Raw genomic sequence first — 27,001 nt, 5'->3', positions numbered from 1 at the left:
TGTCTCCCACCTGTACCTTGTTATAGCCCTTGATATATGTGAAAGTTTCTATCATGTCCCCCCTTTCCCTTCTCTGCTCTAAAGTATACATATTAAAATATTTTAGTATTTCCTGGTAAGTTTTGTGATGTAGGCCATGCACCATTTTAGTTGCCCTTCTTTGTACAGTCTCTAATGTATTTATATCCTTCTGGAGATATGGCCTCCAGAACTGAACACAATACTCTAGGTGAGGTCGTACCAATGACCTATACAGTGGCATTATTACTTCTTTCTTTCTACTGCTGATACCTCTCCCTATGCAACCAAGCATCTGACTTGCCTTCTTCATTGCTGTTACATTGCCTACCTGCTTTTAAGTCCCCTGAAATAGTGACACCTAAATCCCTCTCTTCCTCAGTAGTTTCCATTATAGTGCCATTTATACTATATTTAGTCTTTGGATTTCTGAGACCCAAGTGCATGATTTTGCATTTTTTGGCATTAAACTGTAGTTGCCATGCTCTTTTCCATTCCTCTAATCTACCTAGATCATCAATCATTTGTTTTACCCCTCCTGGTGTGTCTACCCTGTTACATACCTTTGTGTCATCTGCAAAAAGGCAAAAAATTTGCACCAATAATGATATTAAAAAGCACTGGTCCAAGTACAGATCCCTGGGGTACCCCACTTGTAACCTTTCCATCCTTTGACTGTACTCCATTTACTACAACTGTTTTCTGTCTTGCAACCAAGATATTATCCATTCAACCATCTTAAGGCCCCCATACATTACTGACAACTCCCCTGGGGGGGTCACATACGATTTGGCACTTGATGTGCCAGGTTTTGCATGTGATAAATCGCATGCGATTTATCACATGCAGTCCTCCCGGGGAGCTGCTGTCAGCAGGAGCCGGGAGCTGAGCAGGGCCTGGGGGCTGCAAGCAGGCAGCGGACGCAGCCTGTAGTACATGCGGTGGAGGGAGCCAGATGCCGAGCGGGGGACTGCAAGCAGGGAGCCAGGCAGGGGAGGCAGTGGGCGCACTGGTCCAGGCGGTGAACTCCTCGAGGGGACCAGAGACCGGGAAGTGTAGGGGAAGCCGGGCAGCAGCGGGCGGACATAGAAATTAATTAACAGTCAGTGATTGGCTGAGAGCTCTCTCAGTCAGAGAGCTCTCAGCCAATTACTGGCTGTCCATTCATTTCTATGTGCCCGGCTTCCCCTACGCTACCCGGTCTCTGATCCCCTTGCGGCGTTCACCGCCTGGAACTGGAAGTATCTATTTGCGGCATTCCCCCCCCCCCCCCGCCCTCCACCGCACGTACTATACGCTGCGTCCCCTGCCCACCTTGGGCTGCACATAAGATTTAACAAATCTTATGTGCAGCCCGTCCGACCTCCCGAATCCGACCCGATGCGCACGGGACCGCGCATCGGGTCGGATGGGATGTCTGCACATGCGATTTGGCCCGATTCCTCAGAATAGGGTCCAATCGGGCCCAAATCGCATAGTGTATGGCGGCCTTTAGAATCCAATCCCAAGCTTTCAAGTTTATTTAACAGTCTGCAACGTGGGACAGTGTCAAAAGCCTTACTAAAGTTTAGATAAGCTACATCTACAGCCCCACTTTGATCTATTACTTTAGTCACCCAGTCAAAAAAGTCAATAAGATTTGTTTGACATGATCTTCCCCCAGTAAACCCATGCTGTTTCGGACCCTGTAAATTGCTGGTTTTGAGATAATCTACAACTCTTTGTTTTAAGAGTGTTTCCATCAGTTTCCCTACTACTGATGTAAGGTTCACTGGTCGATAGTTGCTTACCTTTTCCTTGCTTCCACTTTTGTGCAGTGGGACTACATTTGCTATTTTCCAGTTCTCTGGGATTAATCCAGTGACTGGTTGAATAATTCTGTTAATGATTTTACCAGCTCTCCTTTAAGCTCTTTTGGTATCCTTGGATGTATCCCATCTGGCCCCATTGATTTATCCACGTTCAGTTTTGAGAGTTCTGGTAGGTCTTTCTCCTCTGTAAATGTACTTGTTTCTCCCTCATTTTTCTGAATAATCGAATGTACGAGTAGTTTGTGGAGACTTAGCTGATGCTAGGCAGACTAAATAGCACTCTGATCTGGTTTATCCTCCCCATACCTGTGTGATAATAAAAAAAAATAGTGTTTTATTTTTATTGAACCCATTTGGTTTTAACCAGCCAACCTTAGTTTTAAGCAGTTTAACCAAAAAGAAGATACATGATACTGCTCGGAGTAGCTCGGTTCGACCAGGTGTCCAGCTTGTTTTTTGACCAGGATGTGACATTAGGTGAGGGCGGAAGTTGTTAGATACCCTCAACGTGTTTTTTGTTTTATCTGCAATTTATGTAGGTGTAGGTAATTGTCTTTTATTTCAGCAACATTTTACCCTCATGGGCTAGCCACAGATTTATGGTCCCCCCTCCATGTATACGTGAACCCAATGCATGATGGGAAAAGACAAAAAAACAAAAATGGTTCTAGTTGCAGCCGTGACGATAGGTGTAGAAGGATATGGAGTCACATGGAAATAAATCAACATTATAATTTTTTTTAAAGACATTTTCGCACAAATAAAGGACTATATAAATTCAAATGTTTTATTTCTCTTTATTTTTCTGGGCACAAAAATAATAATGAGGTGAAGATACAGATGGGACCATCTGCGTCAGGCAGAACTCCCTCATCGTTCATATACAGCTATGCCACAAGCATCAATTACATAGAGATACAACAGAATGTCAACAGAAGAGGGCTCGTTTCTCTAAAACATACCCCTAAGTAACAAAAACCCCAATCATCCCCACTAACGTCTTTCAGGTTCTCCTCTCTCCACCTGCGCTTCTCCTTCCAGCAATCATTTGGTGAAATGTACATTATTACTGTCAATAAATAGCAGTTCTAGAACAAAACAAGAGCTAACACCACTCAATGACAGAGCGTCTCCTTAATAAAGGAATGAAAAGCAGTTATCGGAGGGGTATGACACGGTCAACTAGGCCACTGACACTCCCGTTGGTTCAACTTCTGAAGGACCCCAACCAGAGCTCCACGTGAGATGCAACAACATCCGTGGCAGACTATCTGGAATTGCCAATGTGGCTTACGAGGTGTGGTCTGGAGCCCGTTGTGTGGTCCATTGGTAAGTCTACCAAAAAAGGACAAATTCAAGGGTCCTTTCAAACCTTGGGAGTCATCTGACCCCCTGAAATGCACTGAACCTCCAAAGGCTGGGCACCGGCAGGAAATCTGTAGGCGCGGCACCTAGATGTGTACTTCGATCATTAATATACTGATGTAATTAAAGCCATCATTACAAAGCACGAGTTCCAGAGACACATTAACCAAAGTATTACACAATGGGGACAGTGGACCTCCACTTGCATCACACCCAGGGTCAGCTGGCAAATGCTAATACAAATGGCGCTGTAAACCAGTAGCTTTAGTCAATAGCAGACAGGAGATAAGGGACTATGACTAGTCTAGATTCACGTGTAGGATACCCATCTGCCTGGTAACTCCTTATCTCCTGCCACACTACCACACCATCACTACTTTTCTTTTTCTTGGTGACGCCACTTGTCGAGCAAATTGCCGGATGAGCGCGGAATCGCACATAGAACTCACAGTCGTGACTGAGAACAGGAGGTCACAGGGATGGATAGGACATCTTATGCCAAAGGAAAGACGATAAGTACGTAAGCTAGCTGGGCACGGAATGTGGGGACATGATCAACAGAAACCAGCTTCCAACATGGGCGAAACATGATACAATTGTCATATGTAACAGTAAAAGTTATCAAATCCTCTACATAGTTTAATCTTCAATTCAGTATACATCATTGTCACAAAGAGTTAAAGCACCAACTATTTCAATGTCTAGGCTAAAACACATAAAATCTTCTGCTTGCATTTTTATTTTATTTTTTAGGTTTTTTTCTTATGTATTTATTTCAAGTACAAAGTTAAAATGCCTTTTTAATGTTTTTTTTTTACATTTTTTTTTTGTTTGTTTCCGTAATAATAATATAGAAGAGTAAAATAACGGTGCTTTCACGGAGCACTCCGAGAATCCCTCAACACCCCCCACCCCCATATAATAAGAGAACGAAAAATAAAAAAATAAGGTTCAAAAGGAAAAAAAAACAGTCAGTCATCAGATAGATTTAATTTAACAATATATATTTTTCATAAAATGTTTAGCACCTTTAAAATCACCGCCCACCTTCTGCTTATTTTAAGGAATTCAGGCATTTTTTAATAGATTTTTTTGTTTCTATTTTTTAGGTTTTCGATTTCTTAGGGCTGTGCCAAAAAAAATGAAAAATGAAAAAAAAAAAAAATTTAAGTATGTGACATTCTATACAGAGAGAATTATCCCAGCACCTTTAGAACGCATGTTTGCTGAACGCAAGTTCTTGGGTATAGAGGTCATTCGTTTGTGTGTGTGTCTCGAAAGTGAATAAGGGGCAACTTTTTGGTCTTGAGTTTTAATCTAGTGAAATTGGAAGCAATGATCTATGAATCCAGACGATCATGTTCCGTTCATAGCTGAACCCGATCATGGTACATTTTGCACTGAGCTGCAGCAACCAATCAGCTTGTTAAAGATCCATGTGGGACAACTCTGTACAGCAATGACTGAGTCGGGTATTGTGTCAGATGCCGTAAGTATGATCAGGAGGGGGGGGGGGTTTCCAGTTGCCCAGAAATTTTCCTCCAGCCCAGTGGTTCAAATCATGACCACAAGAGCTATATTGTATATAATTTTACTAGATGTTATGCCACAGCATGCTGTATAAGGGGTGATGCTGAGGCACTATCCTAGTGACCAGGGGGTTATACTACCAAGTCTGCTGCAAGAGTGGAGCTGGGCGCTCAATCACTGCAGCGTGCCAGACTAATCCTGCCGCCCCCACCTGTATGAGGTCACTCATACATTAGGCTTATGGAAATCCGCCCTGGAAGGAGTCACATTTTTAAGTTAAGAATATTACAAAATGCTCTTTGCTCTGTTGCCGTTCTCTAGGACAGGATCGACTGCAATATATATATATATATATACATACACAATGGGCTGCGATATATAACAGTACGTCCCATAGTGTACATTTCGCCTCTCATGTTTGTATGCACTTTTCTAGTCGCAAATGTGTAAGCTACGGACTTGTTAAACATTTCCAGGGAAGCTGTCACCCAGAAAAGAACAGACGCTGGAGCTATATAATACAGGGTTCTGGGCATACCATACTAGAGACAGCAGCCAGTCCCCATATTAATGCATTCATTGTCCACCCTATGACGGTCTGCTCTACTACCGGTGAGCTCTCCCAAATCATGAAGGTGAAACCTCCAGACTGTCAGTAAACATGTTTCATCCAACAACCCCCCTCCCCTGACTACAGACCATCTGTGTGCGGGAAGCGTTATTAGAGGGTACCTGCACAGTGCTTATCCAATATGGAATACAGTTTAATCATTTTCAATATTATGACCATTTCTTCATATGGTGCTAGCGTATATCATCGTGATTTACAAGTAATATTACATAATACATATCTTCTCTCTGGCACTCTGCGGGCCCATGGGTGCCCAGCCAGAGCCGTCCCTACCATCTCTCATAGACCTTGACCAGGGGTAACACATCGGTGGTGATGCGGGATGACACTGACACGGCCTGTCGGGGAAGAACTTTTGAAAGTTGTTTCAGTTGCCGGTGTCATAGAGAACGATCAATAGCGCGTACATCGATATATGTTACTTATAATCTCTGGATCCGTTATCAATATATTACACCGGTAAACGTGTCGGCTGCCGGGCCGAGACACGGAGAGGCACATGTGCCTCTCTGTACGCCTCTCTTTAAGATTCCAAAGGTGTGTATTCATTATAGTAAAGATCATTTGCAGAGGAGGTAAAGAGCATTTTGTAATAAAGTCACACAGGTCCGACCAGTGGTTTTCAAACTCGGTCCTCGGGACCCAGCACAGTTCACGTTTCCCAGGTCACCAGGCAGGTGCATAGGTGTACTCATTACGCACTGACCCATAGATGAGTCTAATTATTTCACCTGTGATTCTGAGAGATCTGGAAAAGGTGAACAGTTTTGGACCCTGAGGAATGAATTTGAGAACCTGTGGGTTAGAAACCAAGCCAAAGGTCTGCAGCTTTAGGATACATACCAGAGGATGGTTCCCCAGGTGACTGGCGAAAGCTTCTGCTCATTATAAGAGTTCCTAAGCAGAGAACCTCGTTGTGCACCATGTAACTCCTACAACTTACATACGTGTTTGAGGAGAGAGCACCAAGTGTTCCGGCATTCGGTAACCGAAACCTGGCCAGAGCACAACCTAAAGTCTAACAGGATCTCCTCTTTGGTGGCCAGTGTCAAGGTATTATACTTCATTAATTATATTCCAGTTCATTAAGAACCTAATTCTACCATCTATAAAATGGGCTCCAACACCAGATATGGCCACATGGATGGATGTGGCTACATGAGGGCCATCCATTCAGATACCAGCGGTGGCATTACTATCACTGATATGGTCTAGAAGCTATTTCCACTCACTCCACTACTCCAGTCGGACCTCCTGAAGGATGGGTGAACCATCTCCACTTACGGAGGTCAGATATTGGGCTTCTTTGTAGTCCAGGATGGACTGTAGTCTACCTCACTCATCAATACAATGGTCAACAGTCATTGTTTGGCCGTTTATAGTAGGGCAACTTTGTGGTGCTCATTCTGGTCTTGCTACAGTATATTAGCTCTCATTTTTGAGATACATGGACCAGACAAGGCGAAGAGCCCAACTACCAGTCACTTCTATATGGAGGTTGAATATTGTAGAATGATCACAGACTGAACACCTAGAATATTAACATCTCACCTTCTAGAAGTTTCCGGTAGTTTCCCATATGCACACATTGTGGCTAAGTTGCCTATTAATTGAGGGCATCTATTATCTCAAGCACTAGATCCAATTTGGGAAACTAGTTTAATTTTTTAATTCATTGGCCGCCAAAATACCCTAAAGTCATTCAAAATTCCTAAACAATTAGATTTTTTGGGTTGGGGCGGTCAGAGATGAATAGGGAGAACAGAATGACATCAACCCGACAGGTACTCACCATCGGGAAGAGCCACCAGTCTCGGCCAACCAACCACAAAGCATTACAGAATATGTCGACTTTGTAATAACTGTTTCAACTAACCCAGGGAAATTTACTTAGCACACTGCTTCAGTCTAGATCTACAGATTCCAGGCCAACCTACCTGCTACACTGCCCATGCCGGGCAAGGATGAGACACTAGAGCTCAGTTGCAGAGCTCAGTGCTAACCAGAAGAAGATGCCTAAGTAAGAGGAATTACTGTGATTATTGCAGAAGTTTGGGGACAATTTTCTACAGAGATGAAAGTGTAAATTTGTAAGAATTACATTTTCCCAAAATATCAAAAATGCAAAGCAGAATTTTCTCCGTCATTTGCATTATAATATATTCACTTTTTTTGGGTGTAGCTTATTAGTTGCCCATTATTCAAAAGCTGCTCTAGTATAAGATGACGCGCCAAGATGTTCTGGCATGAGAAACACGGTGCCTTTAGGTCCGTGACTGGCAGTCCCACTATGATGCGCCTGGCCGGCGGTAGTGATGTACACACTGGCCGGCCAGCGAGCACAGGCTTGGGTCATGACGATGGCCAATTGAGGCCGTGTGATGTACAGTATAACGAGAAGATGGGCACCGGTACACAGTTGTGTTTACGCTCGGTCTGAGTGATACAGCACAGCCCCGTCTTCATCAAGTACTTTGGACACAAAATCAAAAATATGTTCACATCTGATACAAAGAAGAAGAGAGCAGAGGGGCGTTAGCCCCCTACAACACAAAAACACTTGTGATAGTCTAGATTATTGTAAGCAGACCCAGAGGTTATAGACTAGAAAATATCAGAGGAGGCTTTGAAGTGCACCCCCACCTCTTTCATCGGGAGAGGGCAGCCCACCCCCTCCTGTTCTTCGTAACTCAAATTAATCCCAGTATTACAGATGTCAAACAGTTGTGAAATAACGCAACCCGCTGATGTTGGGCTGAGAAGGATCGTGTTTGGTTAAAGACCTTGTTTATAAATAGACATATAAAACGAAGCTGCTATTGTTTGCTTTTAGGGATGAGTAAAAACATCGCTTGTCCTCCCACTAAAGGGGAGCGAGGGTTGCCTTGCCTGAGCGGCTCCGTTGGAAGCTCCAGTATAATTTAGCACTCAATGGGGGCACATTTCCCCATTAATACAGTAACTGTGTAGAAATCTAGACAGCAAGCACCATGGTTGGCCCTTGAGTGTGTAATTCTGCATATTGCACATCATTCTCCTGTCAGGAGAGATGGATCGGGCCTGGGGAACGGCAGGGCTGACGGAGGTTGCACCAACAGTGATCTGGAACCTTGGACTCTTCTATTGCATAGCTGTGAGATGGGGCAGGATGCAGGCCTGGGTTATTGGCATCGGTGGAACCACTGCGTCAAATTGGCGGCTGACTAGGCCATGTCTGGAACCCCCTGCTTCAGATAGAAAATTACCATTAGGAATGGTGGTGCCAGTTATACGTAAGCATGTTGGCAATAAGGCACCGTATAGAGAGCATGGATCTGTTCAGAGACAATGGCTATGGCGTCCCGGTCACCTACACAAAGTGGAAGCAACATTCATGTATCAAAGCTTCTCATTGGCTCACGAGCCTGAGACTGGTTCCTAAACATGGCAGCCTCCACTGGGTGTAGGTGCTAGCATACCGCACTGGGGGATAGCACCAGTCATTAACTAGGACCTATAGAAGTGGCTCATGGAGGACTACATTTCTGCGTTAGGCACCCACCACTACTAAGAGTGGTTTCATCTGGTGGAAGTAGATGTCTAAGGATCGCCATCATCCTTATAGCTCTGTCCCTCCATGTCCAGTTCTTACATATGTATGCCTTTCCATATTCCGTTTATTCTAATGGGGAGGTGGGTTCACGAGGCCAGAGAAGAAGACAACCACCCACACACACAGTGCAGTAAGGAGAAGACAACCACTCACACACAGTGCAGTAAGGAGAAGACAACCGCCCACACACAGTGCAGTAAGGAGAAGACAACCGCCCACACACAGTGCAGTAAGGAGAAGACAACCACCCACCCACAGTGAAGTAAGGAGAAGACAACCGCCCACCCACAGTGCAGTAAGGAGAAGACAACCGCCCACACACAGTGCAGTAAGGAGAAGACAACCGCCCACACACAGTGCAGTAAGGAGAAGACAACCGCCCACACACAGTGCAGTAAGGAGAAGACAACCGCCCACACACAGTGCAGTAAGGAGAAAACAACCACCCACACACAGTGCAGTAAGGAGAAGACAACCACCCACACACAGTGCAGTAAGGAGAAGAAAACTGCCCACACACAGTGCAGTAAGGAGAAAACAACCACCCACAGTGCAGTAAGGCACTATAAGGTTCTAGAGCGTGGATGGGATTATGCACCTTGATAGGGAAAATCGGTTCTAGCACTCAGCCCCTGTACCGCTGGTCGGTTTGGGACAGATCACCGTTCTGGTCTGGCACGTGGTCGTGCCATGATGCCCCTGTGATATCTGTAACTTAGGCACAAATCTAAGAAAGAAGCACCGGGCCATGTGGCGAGCACCATGATCACATGTCCAGGAAGTGCCACGTTTTCCCTGTTGCTGGAGGGTGGCACAGCATTTCAGTAAGGCACCGTGGGAGCTGATGTTTTTAGTCATCCCTCTGTTGGAAAGCACCACGTGAGGAAATTGTACAGTAGTAGTAAGTAGTACCAGTAGAGTTGTTTATATTACCGCTACAAGTGTGTGCACATACCACGTGTCTACGATGGAAGCCCCATGCTCATACAGTGACTGGCAGACCCCCCCCAGCGACCCCCTCGTAGGGGTTGTGAGGGAAAATGCCTAAATCATGATAATGGCAACGAGGTCCAATATGGACTTATGGACAAAACCAGTATGATATACAGATGGAGCCCTCCCCAGCCGGCCTCCTCGGGAGAGCCATGGGGAGCCAAGGCCGATTGTTCTCAGCTGCAATACAATACATAGAACAATACAGCATAATCCTATTAAAGGGCTAGATGAGGATGGCTCTATCCGTAGGCGTGTGGGTGTATATCTACGTACTGTATGTATACGCACATATATACACACACCCACACAACGGAGCATGGTCGGCTTGCCCCCCCACCAGTCGCAGTGGCACACCCCAGCTGCAGAGACGTATATTGAGGAAGATCACATGATAAAGAAGTGAAAAGATTAAGCACCGTAATAAGGACCCCAAAATCGGCACACGTCTCTGCGGGCCTACCGGCGCCACCGGACTGGGCTCTGTGAGGGGCCATGCCACAGACAGGCTGTGCTCACACCTGCAGAGGTATTACACATACAGTATATATCTGTAAACAGTGGTAGAGGTCAGAGCTGTTTGTCTGAGCTGCTATATACCAGCCTCTTGCACGAGGCACCAGAAACACTGTAAAAAAAAAAAAAAACACATTATTTATATATAAAAAAAAAATATCTAAAATTGTATATTTTTGCCACCTTTTTTCTTAACAAGGAACATGAATCCTGCTGCATGATCACACCAGAAATGCTGTTTGTCAAATAACCTAATGGTGACTTAAACTGAACAATACAAGAGACATACGGACCCCCCCATACCGGTATAACGGACCACTAAGCGGCACTCTGGGGCAGCCACCCCTGAAATCGCACGACTTAGCAGTCCTGGGCCTCATGTGCTGCAACAGGAGACGTACGGACTGCATCTCCTCCCTTGTGTGGCTACGTCCGCCCGTAGGCCACCTCACACTCTCTTGTTGCTTAACCTAAACCCCAAATTCTCACCCGCCCCCCAGCAGGGGAGCAGATTAAAAGACCCATAAAACTATCCAGGGACTGAGCCTTTCAGCAACAGGGGAACGCCGTCTCAAAACTGGACTAACAATGTAAAACCTGAGAGAACATCCTGCGAAGACGTCGCCCCCCACCCCCAGGATGAACCTCTCTAAAGACTCATTGACTTATAGTTTACTAAAACCCGGGCCGGGAGGGGACTAAAAGGTCCCAACACCTCCCTCTATAAAACGTCAAGGTAAAAACTTAAAAAACATAAAACGAGACATAGACATATGCAAAGGAGAGTGTAACATGGAAGGAGAATTACGAAGAAGGGTCTGCTCGGTCCTCTCATGTCCCACCAGGCTCCTAGGCGCAGCGGGTTCACTTCCACCAGGTTTTTGTATTTTCCTACTGAATATTCTTCTACTTGTGGAAGTGAGAGGAGCAGTGAGGCGCCGCAGGCTCTGGGGAGCTGGAAAGTTGGGGCGATCGGCCTCAGGTCCCTTTTGCCTCATGACTTAAACACAGGCAAAATACTCCTTTAGGGGGGCGAAGAGGTGGCGGATGACCGGCACGCTCCAGGATCTTCCCAGAAGCCTCTGCCGGGCCAAGCGGCTCATGTTGGAGACGTCTGTGTAGTGGACTGGGAATCCGAACACCCTGCAAAGAAGACACAGCCAGAATTCAGATTAGGAAACGCTTTAAATCATTCACTACGGCCTCGTGTCCCCCGTATCTGACTGGTTACATAAACAGGAACTCATTCTGCAATGGCAAAGAATAAATGACTTACAGGAACATGGCCGACGTCCACCTTCATTAGCGGAGACCCTCAAAAACACTGAAAGTCGCCGTTAATGCACCTTCTCCACCCATCGGAAGCGGTATCATTGAAGAGGCGGCGGGCGCTATTTCCCCTGGTGGAAATAGCGGGCGGGATTGAATGCCCCCTTATTGTATTATTCTATCCATCACTGTCTGTAATGTTCCCATCCTCCTGACCCCAGAACAACATAGCTAAGTCACTATATCATACAGCCCACCAAGAGCCTCTGGTGACCAGTATACCATAGATACCACCTGCCCTTGTGTATCAGTGCCTATTCCCCTATAGAGTGTAAGCCTGCGAGCAGGGCCCTCCTTCCTCTATGTCCATCTGTAACTACCCACATTTGTTTCATTACTGTTGTCTCCAATTGTAAAACTGTATAAACATTAGCTGACAATATCGCGGGCAATGAGGATCCTATATGTACACACTTAGCGTGCATGGATCGCCTGAACGACGTGACCCGGCCATGCCAGAATAGTCAGCATGGCGCCACTAGCTCCACGCACAATCAAATGGAAGACACGATGAAGCACTCATGGGAGCAGTTCTAAAATCCCAATCTGACGGGAGCGGCCACATCGTTCAGATCATCGTGTAATGTGTACCCAGCTTAATGCGCAACGGAATTGTCTGCGCTCTATAAGAGACTTAAAGAATAATAATATTAGAATCACTATCGGGACTCTTATGACTATTTTATAATAAACCCTTAATGTCATCAGCATTGCAGCGATAGTATGTTACGTTACAGTCCTGTATCCGGATTGTACGGACGCTGTATATTATTACGGTCCTGTATCCGGATTGTACGGACGCTGTATATTATTACGGTCCTGAATCCGGATTCTATGGACACTGTATATTATTACGGTCCTGTATCTGGATTGTACGGAGGCTGTATATTATTACGGTCCTGTATCCAGATTGTACGGACGCAGTATATTATTACGGTCCTGTATCTGGATTGTATGGATGCTGTATATTATTACGGTTTTGTATTCGGACGCTGTATATTATTACGGTCCTGTATCTGGATTGTATGGACGCTGTATATTATTACGGTCCTGTATCCAGATTGTACGGACGCAGTATATTATTACGGTCCTGTATCTGGATTGTACGGAGGCTGTATATTAATACGGTCCTGTATCTGGATTGTACGGACGCAGTATATTATTACGGTCCTGTATCTGGATTGTATGGATGCTGTATATTATTACGGTCCTGTATCCAGATTGTACGGACGCAGTATATTATTACGGTCCTGTATCTGGATTGTATGGATGCTGTATATTATTACGGTTTTGTATTCGGACGCTGTATATTATTACGGTTGTGTATCCGGATTGTACAGATGCTGTATATTATTATGGTCCTGTATCTGGATTGTATGGATGCTGTATATTATTACGGACCTGTATCCAGATTGTACGGACGCTGTATATTATTACGGTCCTGTATCTGGATTGTATGGATGCTGTATATTATTACGGTCCTGTATCTGGATTGTATGGATGCTGTATATTATTACGTTTTTTTATCCGGACACTGTATATTAATACGGTTGTGTATCCGGATTGTACAGACGCTGTATATTATTATGGTCCTGTATCTGGATTGTATGGATGCTGTATATTATTACGGTCCTGTATCCAGATTGTACGGACGCTGTATATTATTACGGTCCTGTATCCGGATTGTACGGATGCTGTATATTATTACGGTCCTGTATCTGGATTGTACGGACGATGTATATTATTACGGTCCTGTATCTGGATTGTGCGGATGCTGTATATTATTACGGTCCTGTATCCGGATTGTATGGATGCTGTATATTATTACGGTCCTGTATCCGGATTGTACGGACGCTGTATATTATTACGGTCCTGTATCCGGATTGTACGGCTGCTGTATATGCAGTAACAATACACTATTACACTATTCCCTCTTGTGTACCGGACATAGCAGAACGTTATATCATGTATATGTAATGGGGTCATGGTGCATTTGTCACAGCACAGTCTGGGGACAGTAAGTGGCCCCCCAAATCCCCCACCCCAGTTTACTCACCGCTCCATCTCCGTGCACCACAGGATGTCCTCCTTCTCATTCATGAAGACGGGGAAATGCTGGTCCTTGCCCTGTTTGATGGAGTTAGACCTAGTGGTGATGGTTCGGACTTTGCTAAACTGGAGAAGACAGTTTTATAACTGTGATGACAATTCAGGGACCAGTCGTCCATCACATTGATGCCGCGTCCATGTGATTTCTATCCAAAGGAATGTAATAGACCCAATATCCCCTGGTACATCAGCTGGCAGAGTGTGACAGTGCAGGGCGCGGGCATTCTGCTACCAGTGCCCAATAGAAGGGGCGACCAGATTATAGGGGGAGCACATGATACGGGGTGGTGACGGCATGGACAGCGGGGGGTGAGGGGCCTGTAGCATTCTGCCGCCAGCACCCAGTATCAGGGTGGACAAGATGATGGCGGGCACTGTGCACATGATACGGGGTGGTGACGGCATGGACAGCGGGGGGTGAGGGGCCTGTAGCATTCTGCCGCCAGCACCCAGTATCAGGGTGGACAAGATGATGGCGGGCACTGTGCACATGATACGGGGTGACAGCATGGACAGCAGGGGTGAGGAGCCTGTAGCATTCTGCCGCCAGCACCCAGTATCAGGGTGGACAAGATGATGGTGGCACTGTGCACATGATACGGGTTGGTGACGGCATGGACAGCGGGGGTGAGGGGCCTGTAGCATTCTGCCGCCAGCACCCAGTATCAGGGTGGACTAGATGATGGCGGCACTGTGCACATGATACGGGTTGGTGACGGCATGGACAGCGGGGGGGTGAGGGGCCTGTAGCATTCTGCCGCCAGCACCCAGTATCAGGGTGGACAAGATGATGGCGGCACTGTGCACATGATACGGGGTGACGGCATGGACAGCGGGGGGTGAGGGGCCTGTAGGATTCTGCCGCCAGCACCCAGTATCAGGGTGGACAAGATGATGGCGGCACTGTGCACATGATACGGGGTGGTGACGGCATGGACAGCGGGGGGTGAGGGGCCTGTAGCATTCTGCCGCCAGCACCCAGTATCAGGGTGGACAAGATGATGGCGGCACTGTGCACATGATACGGGGTGACGGCATGGACAGCGGGGGGTGAGGGGCCTGTAGCATTCTGCCGCCAGCACCCAGTATCAGGGTGGACTAGATGATGGCGGCACTGTGCACATGATACGGGGTGACGGCATGGACAGCGGGGGGTGAGGGGCCTGTAGCATTCTGCCGCCAGCACCCAGTATCAGGGTGGACTAGATGATGGCGGCACTGTGCACATGATACGGGGTGACGGCATGGACAGCGGGGGGTGAGGGGCCTGTAGGATTCTGCCGCCAGCACCCAGTATCAGGGTGGACAAGATGATGGCGGCACTGTGCACATGATACGGGGTGGTGACGGCATGGACAGCGGGGGGTGAGGGGCCTGTAGCATTCTGCCGCCAGCACCCAGTATCAGGGTGGACAAGATGATGGCGGCACTGTGCACATGATACGGGGTGGTGACGGCATGGACAGCGGGGGGTGAGGGGCCTGTAGCATTCTGCCGCCAGCACCCAGTATCAGGGTGGACAAGATGATGGCGGCACTGTGCACATGATACGGGGTGACGGCATGGACAGCGGGGGGTGAGGGGCCTGTAGCATTCTGCCGCCAGCACCCAGTATCAGGGTGGACTAGATGATGGCGGCACTGTGCACATGATACGGGGTGACGGCATGGACAGCGGGGGTGAGGGGCCTGTAGCATTCTGCCGCCAGCACCCAGTATCAGGGTGGACAAGATGATGGCGGGCTCTGTGCACATGATACGGGGTGACGGCATGGACAGCGGGGGGTGAGGGGCCTGTAGCATTCTGCCACCAGCACCCAGTATCAGGGTGGACTAGATGATGGCGGCACTGTGCACATGATACGGGGTGGTGACGGCATGGACAGCGGGGGTGAGGGGCCTGTAGCATTCTGCCACCAGCACCCAGTATCAGGGTGGACTAGATGATGGCGGCACTGTGCACATGATACGGGGTGGTGACGGCATGGACAGCGGGGGTGAGGGGCCTGTAGCATTCTGCCGCCAGCACCCAGTATCAGGGTGGACAAGATGATGGTGGCACTGTGCACATGATACGGGGTGACGGCATGGACAGCGGGGGGTGAGGGGCCTGTAGCATTCTGCCGCCAGCACCCAGTATCAGGGTGGACTAGATGATGGCGGCACTGTGCACATGATACGGGGTGGTGACGGCATGGACAGCGGGGGTGAGGGGCCTGTAGCATTCTGCCGCCAGCACCCAGTATCAGGGTGGACAAGATGATGGCGGGCACTGTGCACATGATACGGGGTGACGGCATGGACAGCGGGGGGGTGAGGGGACTGTAGCATTCTGCCGCCAGCACCCAGTATCAGGGTGGACAAGATGATGGCGGGCACTGTGCACATGATACGGGGTGACGGCATGGACAGCGGGGGGTGAGGGGACTGTAGCATTCTGCCGCCAGCACCCAGTATCAGGGTGGACAAGATGATGGTGGGCACTGTGCACATGATACGGGGTGACGGCATGGACAGCGGGGGGTGAGGGGCCTGTAGCATTCTGCCGCCAGCACCCAGTATCAGGGTGGACTAGATGATGGCGGGCACTGTGCACATGATACGGGGTGACGGCATGGACAGCGGGGGGTGAGGGGACTGTAGCATTCTGCCGCCAGCACCCAGTATCAGGGTGGACAAGATGATGGTGGGCACTGTGCACATGATACGGGGTGACGGCATGGACAGCGGGGGGTGAGGGGACTGTAGCATTCTGCCGCCAGCACCCAGTATCAGGGTGGACTAGATGATGGCGGCACTGTGCACATGATACGGGTTGGTGACGGCATGGACAGCGGGGGTGAGGGGCCTGTAGCATTCTGCCGCCAGCACCCAGTATCAGGGTGGACAAGATGATGGCGGGCACTGTGCACATGATACGAGGTGGTGTCGGCATGGACAGCAGGGGGGTGAGGGGCCTGTAGCATTCTGCCGCCAGCACCCAGTATCAGGGTGTAATAGATGATGGCGGGCACTGTGCACATGATACGAGGTGACGGCATGGACAGCGGGGGGTGAGGGGCCTGTAGCATTCTGCATTGGTTGGGTACACTCTGCTAATGACTGGCATCTCTCCTGTGCCAGTGTCACATACGGAGCGGCCCTGTCTCTCTGCCAGGACTTATAATGAGGACAGAATATTCAGGTTTATTACATTCATTTAGCAGAGACATATTCCACATAGACCCGTCCTTTGCAGTGCGCGTCTCCACACACAGAGGCAGCCATGTTGTGGCTTTACCAACAATACAGGCTAGCCTCGTACCTCGCGCCTCTTAGCTTTGGTTATTGGCAGCGGTCATAAAAAAAATTCATCTAACTCCTACTACATCGCAAGTCCGAAGTAATACAAAATGGCTGCTTAATACCACAAAATGGCTGCCTCAACGGAAGCAGGTGATTGGCGCACTGCAAAGGAGCTGCGATACAGCACAACAACAGCGACCAATTAGTTTTCTGACTGCAAGCGGCACTTCATATATGTAACCGGTGAGACTACTACATACAACGTTGTCAGACACAGTAAGCGTAGTGCGAGCTTTTGCCGGGGTTACTGGCACTTGACAGGAAAGGGCGGAGCTTAAAAAATAGGGAGGGGCTTGACAGCAGAAGCATCTGAAATCAGCATGACCAATGGCTGCATCCATTGCTATAACTTCATAATAACACGATCTTATAGCACTGATTATGAGAGCTATGGCGGGATACACTGTACAGGTACATGAAGCCCCCTTACAATAACCTAATAAGAACCCTCCTCACCTTGGCTATCCGGCCGTGTTCCAGGCAGTCCTGTAAGTCCAGCCTGTCATTAACTGTGGACGCCAGAGGCCTGAGACACAGAAACAAAGGACCAATTAGAAGCAGCGAAGCGTGGACACAGTCAGTACTCCTACACCGGGAGATCTCAGGGGGAGACGTATGAAGCAGTGATAAGGGAGGAAAAGTGATAAAGTTCCTGGTACTTTATTACCGGCCAATCAGATCCTGACGGCTAAGTGACAGGCTGGGTTAATAAAGGGACAGTCAGGAGCTGATTGGTGCTATATCACCGGCCAATCAGCTCCTGACTGTCCCTTTATTAACCCAGCCTGTCACTTAGCCATCAGGATCTGATTGGCCGGTGATAAAGTACCAGGAACTTTATCACTTCTCCTCCCTTATCACTGCTTCATACATCTCCCCCTCAGGCGTCACAGAAGGTTTAGCTGCCGACGGCAATGAGTGACAAAGCTGACAAATCCATATGGTAGATAACAGTGGTGCACACATCGTACATAGGTCCTTATTCAGGTCTGTTCGGCCATGGGTGTGCATTTGCACGGGTCCAGACAGAGTGTTCGCCGGGGTGCATGCACCCAACATTGTGGGCGGGGGCAGCGGGCTGGGGTACCCGCCCATGGAAACGCCCAGCGTTTCCCATGAAAATGCGGGCGTTCCCATGGAAATCGCCCGGTGACGCGGGCGCCGCGGAAAGGCTACCTGCCCATTTCCTGAGAGACACTTTATATATGCACACACCACATCTATCGATGGTTGGCGACCATCAAAAGATGAGGGAGTTTCCCACCGGCCTGTGAATGGATGTTTATGTAAAACATCCATCCACAGGCCGTGCAGATGTGGGCGGTGCGCAAATGGGGGGGGGGGACTGCCTGCCATTTGCAGGGCGGGTTCTGGTGGACACGCAATGGCGCGAATTTGCATCCGAGCGAGTCAACCAGAATGCGCCATAGCCCATGTATACATCCCGACAGCCTTCTGGCCTCCAAACCCAGTTATCAAACCAACGGCTGCCGTCTCCCCCATAGGGAGTGGAACGCAGATGCTGGAAGCGAGCGCGTTCCACAGTGCATGTAAGAGAAGCGACTGGGCGGCGCACATGTAACCGCCCGGAGCAGTCGCAGTCATACAGACTTACAGCGCCATGCGGGTCGATTTTGTATTAACCATTTGAGCGCCAAGTGAATTTGTCAAATAGGTGTGAAAATTGCCCAGCAAACATTTTTATTCACCATAATGATCTGTAATGTCACCTTACATAGGAAATAGAATCCTTTATTACATAACATTTTTTATTTGAATTTATATAACAAATGTGAGCAACGCTGGTGTTTTTAGCGGATATTCTGCTCATCTGTCACAGAGATGTTGGCAGTCAAAGGCACCGCAGCCTGTTATGTTTGTGCCAGGACACTACTGCACCAGGCCATACCAAGTCCTTTGTGAGCAGGAGATTCATCACATGGTGGGGGAACTTGTCCCTGCGTCACCCGTACAGTCCCAGCATGAGGGTTGTGCAATAAGCCTCATGTATGGTGTAACCAGGGACACTAATCTGGTCTAACCACTATTTCTCTAGTAACCCATGGCAACGTAACCCCTTCATTACCTCTACCGCCTGATAGCCCATCTCCGAAGTGATAACAGCTAGATGATTGACAAGCAACCTATAGCAAATGACATGACAGCACAGTCCTCTCATGTATGTGGACCCTAACGCCAGTCCTCCTCACCATGCTGTCACCAACCTGTTCATACCGGGAAGGTTACCCCAGAAGTAGCGGGCTCTGTGCGCTGCAGACACCTCCCTGGCGTCGATCATCACCGGGTTTGACTGGAAAACAAGATATAATGGGTGGTATACAATTTCGGTGCTGGGACGGCAAGAACACACAGGTTTCGCTGAATCGGTGTGTTTCTGCACATTTTTTTTTTTTTTTTTATGGAAATTCTAAATTGGATTAAATACTGGTGAAACATCTGGAAAATCCACAAAAATTGTTACAACTTATTTCGCTTGCTTGACCCCCAACAACTGTCACCATCTTCACCCTAAATCCAATGGAAAGATTGGAGCACGGGGAGGCCTCTCTGTGAGCGTCCACCACTGTGGTCACCAGTGGACAGGCGGAATATCCTTAACGGGTGCGCAGGTGTGACTACTACATTAATAACTATTAAATCAATACATACATGACACAGAGGAATTTTATATGTTAGGTATTCCGCTGCAACCAAAGATAAATAGGCCCCCAAGTGCAAAATACATCTACAGAACCCCCTAGGCGCTTATCATCTGGGCATTGTCATGTGTATCTCCTTTTCTTGCCCTTATTATAGAACAAATACGGTTGGCCAAACTCTTCCAAGTGAATTTCGGTCTGTCTTTAAGCTCCAAACCTTAATTGCTCCTCAGCGGTAGTTTCCTTACCTCTAGGAAACGAGATATGTCCCTTTTATCACTAACGCCCATGGCCACCACATTCTCAAACAGCCAGAAAAACGGCCGGTCATCACCTTGCTTTGGTCGAGCTTCATGGAGCAAACGGTAGAACTCGAAAAAGAGCCGGCCTGTGCCCTCTAGAAGAAATAAATGGAGAGGCCAATCAAGAACTAGCCCACTCAATATGGAGATGTCAACCATGAGGTAGCCCTCTAAACATGGAGAGCGCCATCTTGAGGTAGCAGCCTAAGACAAGGTAACCCTTTAAAGATGAGGGGGTTCATCACGAGGTAGCCTTCCAAATATGGTGATGAAGCCCATCATGAAATACCCCTCTAAATATGGAGAGGTCCATCCCGAGGTAGTCCTCTAAATTGAAAGAGACATCTTGAGATAGCCCTCTAGATATGGATAGGTCCATCACAATGTAGCCCTCTAGATATGGAGAGGTCCATCACGAGGTAGTCCTCTATATATATGGACATGTCCATTATGATGTAAACCTCTAAATTGAGAGGTCCATCATGAGGTTGTCCTCTAATCATGGAAAAGTCCATTAGAAGGTAAAGCTCTATATGCAGAGGACCTTTGTTGTACTAAGGTCAGTTTCCAGCAGAATATGTGCCCTGGTTCATCGGGGTGCCAGCATACACTGGGTCCTCTCCAAGGGCATCGGTCTCTTACGCAGCAGCTTCCAGATGTCAGGTAAGGAGGATGTTAGTCCTGGAGAGAGCACACAGTACATACAATGGAAGGCCAGCAGCTGACAGTGGACAGGCAGACTGTTGCCTCCTGGACGTGGATGGACTGTGTCCTGGAGTTATCTCATACGTTCCTCAATCCAGGACACTGCGTTCTCCAGGGGAGGAGATACAGAAGCTGCTGGTGCCCAGTGCCCAGGGGTAAGTACATTATAGCGGCAGGAGGAGTATAATCTATCGCAGACATTTAAGGTTCTCAACAACAGTCTGTGTAAATTAATACAAACAGTTTTACTATGGAATTTCAAAGTAAAAAATAAATGATTATGGTTCTATGGCGTCTGTGTAAGAGCCTGGGAAACCAGACGCTGACGGAACCACGTACCAAAGAGACCTTTCCGGGCTGGGTTCACGATGGAAAGATCATTGCACGGACTTCCCCCAATCACTAGGTCAAAGGGGCCCCACTCGTGAATCTGTGGGAAGATGAAATAGAGAAGACATTAATACCCCTGTCCGGCAGTACATGAGCAACTGCAACACTAACTAGGGCCACAGGACAAGCCTCCTCCTGCACATCACAGCCCCGGGTATATCACAGTCAGACCCCCCCCCCAGTACATCACAGTCAGCCCTGCTCCCCCAGTACATCATAGCCAGCCATCCCCCTCTACAACAAAGTCAGACACCCCCCAGTACATCACAGACAGCCCTGCTCCCCCAGTACATCATAGCCAGCACCCCCCCTCTACATCACAGCCAGACACCCCCCCCCCAGTACATCACAGGCAGCCCTGCTCCCCCAGTACATAATAGCCAGCCCCCCCCCCCTCTACATCACAGCCAGACACCTCCCCCCCCAGTACATCACAGTCAGCCCTGCTCCCCCAGTACATCATAACCAGCCCCCCCCCCCTCTACATCACAGCCAGACACCCCCCCATTACATCACAGGCAGCTCTGCTCCCCCAGTACATAATAGCCAGCCCCCCCTCTACATCACAGCCAGACACCCCCCCAGTACATCACAGACAGCCCTGCTCCCCCAGTACATCATAGCGAGCCCCCCCCCTCTACATCACAGCCAGACACCCCCCAGTACATCAGTCAGCCCTGCTCCCCCAGTACATCATAGCCAGCACCCCCCCCAGTACATCAGTCAGCTCTGCTCCCCCAGTACATCATAGCCAGCTCCCACCCTCTACATCACAGCCAGACACCCCCCCAGTACATCAGTCAGCCCTGCTCCCCCAGTACATCATAGCCAGCCCCCCCTCTACATCACAGCCAGACACCCCCCCCCCCCCCAGTACATCACAGGCAGCCCTGCTCCCCCAGTACATAATAGCCAGACCCCCCCTCTACATCAAAGCCAGAAACCCCCCCAGTACATCACAGGCAGCCCTGCTCCCCCAGTACATAATAGCCAGCCCCCCCCTCTACATCACAGCCAGACACCCCCCCCCCCCAGTACATCACAGTCAGCCCTGCTCCCCAGTACATCATAGCCAGCTATGATGTACTACATCACAGCCATACCCCCCCCCAGTACATCAATCAGCCCTGCTCCCCCAGTACATCATAGCCAGCCCCCCCCCTACATCTCAGCCAGACACCCCCCCCCAGTACATCACAGCCAGTCCCCCTCCACCAGAATATCATAACCAGCCTCCTCCCCTTAAATATCACATACAGCCCACCCTCCCCCAGTACATCAGTCAGACCCCCCCACCCCTGTACTTCACAGTCAGCCCTGCTCCCCCAGTACATCATAGCCAGCCCCCCCTCTACATCACAGCCAGACACCCCCCACAGTACATAACAGCCAGACACCCCACCCCAGTACATCACAGTCAGCCCCCCTCCCCCAGAATATCATAACCAGCCCCCTCCCCATGAATATTACATCCTGTCCTCCCTTCTACATCATATATAGCCCCCCCCGCCTCCCCCAGTACATCACAGCCAGCCACTGTTATAACTTACATGTTTGCGGGTGATGTTGCGCACATCTCCAACATACATTATCTTGCCCTGATGTCGCACCATTCCCACAGTGATGGAGTCTTCACACACCTCAGAGGCAATGTACCGGTCTACCTGGATCCCAAGATCCTTTAGCACCAATAGACCTGGATGGAGAAGACAAAGCTGCCTTACAGATAATCCACGCACAGTAGGCTGAAGGGAGATCCTGAATACAAGTGCAGACGACAACAGGATGCAAGCCTGGCACACCTGCTTTCTCAATGCCAGCTCACCTGGCCCAGCAATGCCAGCTCACCTGCCCCAGCAATGCCGGCTCGCCTGCCCCAGCAATGCCGGCTAACCTGGCCCAGCAATGCCGGCTCACCTGCCCCAGCAATGCCAGCTCACCTGCCCCAGCAATGCCGGCTCGCCTGCCCCAGCAATGCCAGCTCGCCTGCCCCAGCAATGCCGGCTAACCTGGCCCAGCAATGCCGGCTCACCTGCCCCAGCAATGCCAGCTCACCTGCCCCAGCAATGCCGGCTCGCCTGCCCCAGCAATGCCGGCTCACCTGGCCCAGCAATGCCGGCTCACCTGGCCCAGCAATGCCGGCTCACCTGGCCCAGCAATGCCGGCTCGCCTGCCCCAGCAATGCCGGCTCGCCTGCCCCAGCAATGCCGGCTCGACTGCCCCAGCAATGCCGGCTCGCCTGCACCAGCAATGCCGGCTCGCCTGCCCCAGCAATGCCGGCTCGACTGCCCCAGCAATGCCGGCTCGACTGCCCCAGCAATGCCGGCTCGCGTGCCCCAGCAATGCCGGCTCGCGTGCCCCAGCAATGCCGGCTCGCGTGCCCCAGCAATGCCGGCTCGCCTGCCCCAGCAATGCCGGCTCGCCTGCCCCAGCAATGCCGGCTCGCCTGCCCCAGCAATGCCGGCTCGCCTGCCCCAGCAATGCCGGCTCACCTGCTTTCCCAATGCCGGCTCACCTGCCCCAGCAATGCCGGCTCACCTGCTTTCCCAATGCCAGCTCACCTGCTTTCCCAATGGCAGCTCACCTGCCGCAGCAATGCCAGCTCACCTGCCCCAATGCCAGCTCACCTGCCCCAATGCCAGCTCACCTGCCCCAATGCCAGCTCACCTGGCCCAGCAATGCCAGCTCACCTGTTGCAATGCCATCAAACAAAGACAGTACTCGGATAGGCTTCCGCTTTTCAGCTATAGTAGGCGGATAAAACTTTGGTGGCTCCTATAAAGAAAGAAAATGAAAAAATAAGGGACGCCAAACCCAGAACATAGGATACAATGTAATGTCCAGCATACAGGCAGCGGATCTGACTGTGCAGCACAGCGCCACCACAGGATACAATGTAATGTCCAGCATACAGGCAGCGGATATGACTATGCAGCACAGCGCCACCACAGGATACAATGTAATGTTCAGCATACAGGCATCGGGTCAGACTGCGCAGCACAGCGCCATCATAGGATACACTGTAATATCCAGCATATAGACAGAGGATATGACTTCGCAGCAGAGCGCCATCATGTGATACAATGTAATGTCCAGCATATAGCCAGCGGATATGACTGCGCAGCACAGCGCCACCACAGGATACAATGTAATGTCCAGCATATAGGCAGCGGATATGACTGCCCAGAAGAGCTCCACCACAGGATAAAATGTAATGTCCAGCATATAGGCAGCAGATATGACTGCGCAGCACAGTGCCATCACATGATACAATGTAATGTCCAGCATATAGGCAGCGGATATGACTGCGCAGCACAGCGCCATCACATGATACAATGTAATGTCCAGCATATAGGCAGCGGATATGACTGCGCAGCACAGCGCCATCACAAGATACAATGTAATGTCCAGCATATAGGCAGCGGATATGACTTCGCAGCAGAGCGCCATCATATGATACAATGTAATGTCCAGCATATAGGCAGCGGATATGACTGCGCAGCACAGCGCCACCACAGGATACAATGTAATGTCCAGCATATAGGCAGCGGATATGACTTCGCAGCACAGCGCCACCACAGGATACAATGTAATGTCCAGCATATAGGCAGCAGATATGACTGCGCAGCAGAGCGCCATCATATGATACAATGTAATGTCCAGCATATAGGCAGCGGATATGACTGCGCAGCACAGCGCCACCACAGGATACAATGTAATGTCCAGCATATAGGCAGCGGATATGACTGCGCAGCAGAGCGCCATCATATGATACAATGTAATGTCCAGCATATAGGCAGCGGATATGACTGCGCAGCACAGCACCACCATAGGATACAATGTAATGTCCAGCATATAGCCAGCGGATATGACTGCGCAGCAGAGCGCCATCATGTGATACAATGTAATGTCCAGCATATAGGCAGCGGATATGACTTTGCAGCAGAGCGCCACCACAGGATACAATGTAATGTCCAGCATAGAGGCAGCACATATGACTGTGCAGCAGAGCGCCATCATATGATACAATGTAATGTCCAGCATATAGGCATATATCACATGAAGGGTACTCACAAATTCTTGGTCATGGTTATTGGCGAAGAAGAGCTGCAGGCGGGAGGGCCAGTCATCTCGCCTCCGCAGTAACCCGTAGATGCCCTTGTGCCCACACATGTAGCAGTTCCAGGGGTCTTCTTTAATAGCTGCCTGAGCCGCACCTGGTCCCACCAACAAGTCCACACATTCCACACAGAAACACCTGGAAACATGCCGGAGACACAGGGATTACTCTAGGCACGAGACCCACTGTGTCCAAATAGTGATATCCCCTGGGGTCAGTCCTGATGGTGATATCCCCTGTGGTCAGTCCTGATGGTGATATCCCCTGTGGTCAGTCCTGATGGTGATATCCCCTGTGGTCAGTCCTGATGGTGATATCCCCTGTGGTCAGTCCTGATGGTGATATCCCCTGTGGTCAGTCCTGATGGTGATATCCCCTGTGGTCAGTGCTGATGGTGATAACAGGAACTAATTCCTTCTCTCTAGGGGCAGACAGAACCAGTCCAGCTCTCTATGGTCAGATGGAACCAGTCCCTGAACCAGTCCCTGCTCTCTATGGTCAGAGGGAACCAGTCCCTGCTCTCTATGGTCAGAGGGAACCAGTCCCTGCTCTCTATGGTCAGACGGAACCAGTCCCTGCTCTCTATGGTCAGACGGAACCAGTCCCTGCTCTCTATGATCAGACGGAACCAGTCCCTGCTCTCTATGGTCAGACGGAACCAGTCCCTGCTCTCTATGGTCAGACGGAACCAGTCCCTGCTCTCTATGGAGAGGCGGTACCAGCACCTGCTCTCTATGGTCCGACAGAACCAGTCCCTGCTCTCTATGGTCCCACGGAACCAGTCCCTGCTCTCTATGTTCGGACAGAACCAGTCCCTGCTCTCTATGGTCGGACAGAACCAGTCCCCGCTCTCTATGGTCGAACAGAACCAGTCCCCGCTCTCTGGGGTCGGGCAGAACCAGTCCCCGCTCTCTATGGTCAAACAGAACCAGTCCCCGCTCTCTGGGGTCGGACTGAACTAGTCCCCGCTCTCTAGAGTCAGACGGAACCAGTAGCTGTTCTCTATGGTCGGACGGAAACAGAACCTGCTCTCTATGGTTAGATGGAACCAGTCCCTGCTCTCTAGGGCAGAAGGAACCAGTCCGGCTTTCTATGGTCAGAGGGAACCAGTCCCTGCTCTCCAGGTTTGGACGGAACCAGTCCCTGCTCTCTAGGGTCGGATGGAATCAGTCCCTGCTCTCCAGGGTCAGAGGGAACCAGCCACTGCTCTGTAGGGTCGGACGAAAACGGTTCCTGCTCTCTAGGGGCAGATGGAACCGGTTCCTGCTCTCTAGGGGCAGATGGAACCGGTTCCTGCTCTCTAGGGGCAGAAGGAACCAGTCACTGCTTTCTAGGGGCAGAAACAGTCCCTGCTCTCTAGGGGCAGACAGAGACAGTCCCTACTCTCTAGGGAAGACGGAACCGGTCTCTGCTCTTTAGGGTCGGTCAGAACCAGTCCCTGTTTTCTAGGAGAAGTTGGACCAGTCCCTGCTCTCTAGGGGCAGACGGAACCAGTCCCTGCTCTCTAAAGGCAGTCGGAACCAGTCCCTGCTCTCTAGGGGCAGACGGAACCAGTCCCTGCTCTCTAAGGGCAGTCGGAACCGGTC

The 27,001-nt window shown here is 49.8% G+C and overlaps 1 protein-coding gene across 3 annotated transcripts in view; it reads right to left on the bottom strand.

Annotated features, from left to right (window-relative positions):
* Positions 1-2,602: 2,602 nt before the first annotated feature.
* The window catches only part of LOC146051508 (DNA (cytosine-5)-methyltransferase 3A), a 111,505-nt gene continuing 87,106 nt past the window's right edge, over positions 2,603-27,001 (bottom strand). For 2 of the 3 annotated variants that reach the window (XM_083167895.1, XM_083167894.1), the window contains exons 10-18: positions 25,370-25,553; positions 23,986-24,070; positions 22,846-22,991; positions 21,245-21,335; positions 20,147-20,295; positions 19,449-19,549; positions 17,695-17,764; positions 13,842-13,960; positions 2,603-11,599 (exon numbers count right to left, since the gene is read on the bottom strand). In XM_083167895.1, coding sequence (XP_083024021.1) covers positions 11,458-11,599; positions 13,842-13,960; positions 17,695-17,764; positions 19,449-19,549; positions 20,147-20,295; positions 21,245-21,335; positions 22,846-22,991; positions 23,986-24,070; positions 25,370-25,553 — 1,087 coding nt within the window. In that variant the 3' untranslated portion in view covers positions 2,603-11,457. The remainder of the gene's footprint in view (positions 11,600-13,841; positions 13,961-17,694; positions 17,765-19,448; positions 19,550-20,146; positions 20,296-21,244; positions 21,336-22,845; positions 22,992-23,985; positions 24,071-25,369; positions 25,554-27,001) is intronic. The other variant, XM_083167893.1, reaches the window with a different exon arrangement.

This window comes from Crinia signifera, unplaced genomic scaffold (genome assembly GCF_055691185.1).
Source record: "Crinia signifera unplaced genomic scaffold, ASM5569118v1 HAP2_SCAFFOLD_103, whole genome shotgun sequence".
NCBI classification, from domain to species: Eukaryota; Metazoa; Chordata; class Amphibia; order Anura; family Myobatrachidae; genus Crinia; species Crinia signifera.
The sequence above is the reverse complement of the archived record's forward strand: the minus strand, read 5'-3'. Positions and strand labels throughout refer to the sequence as shown.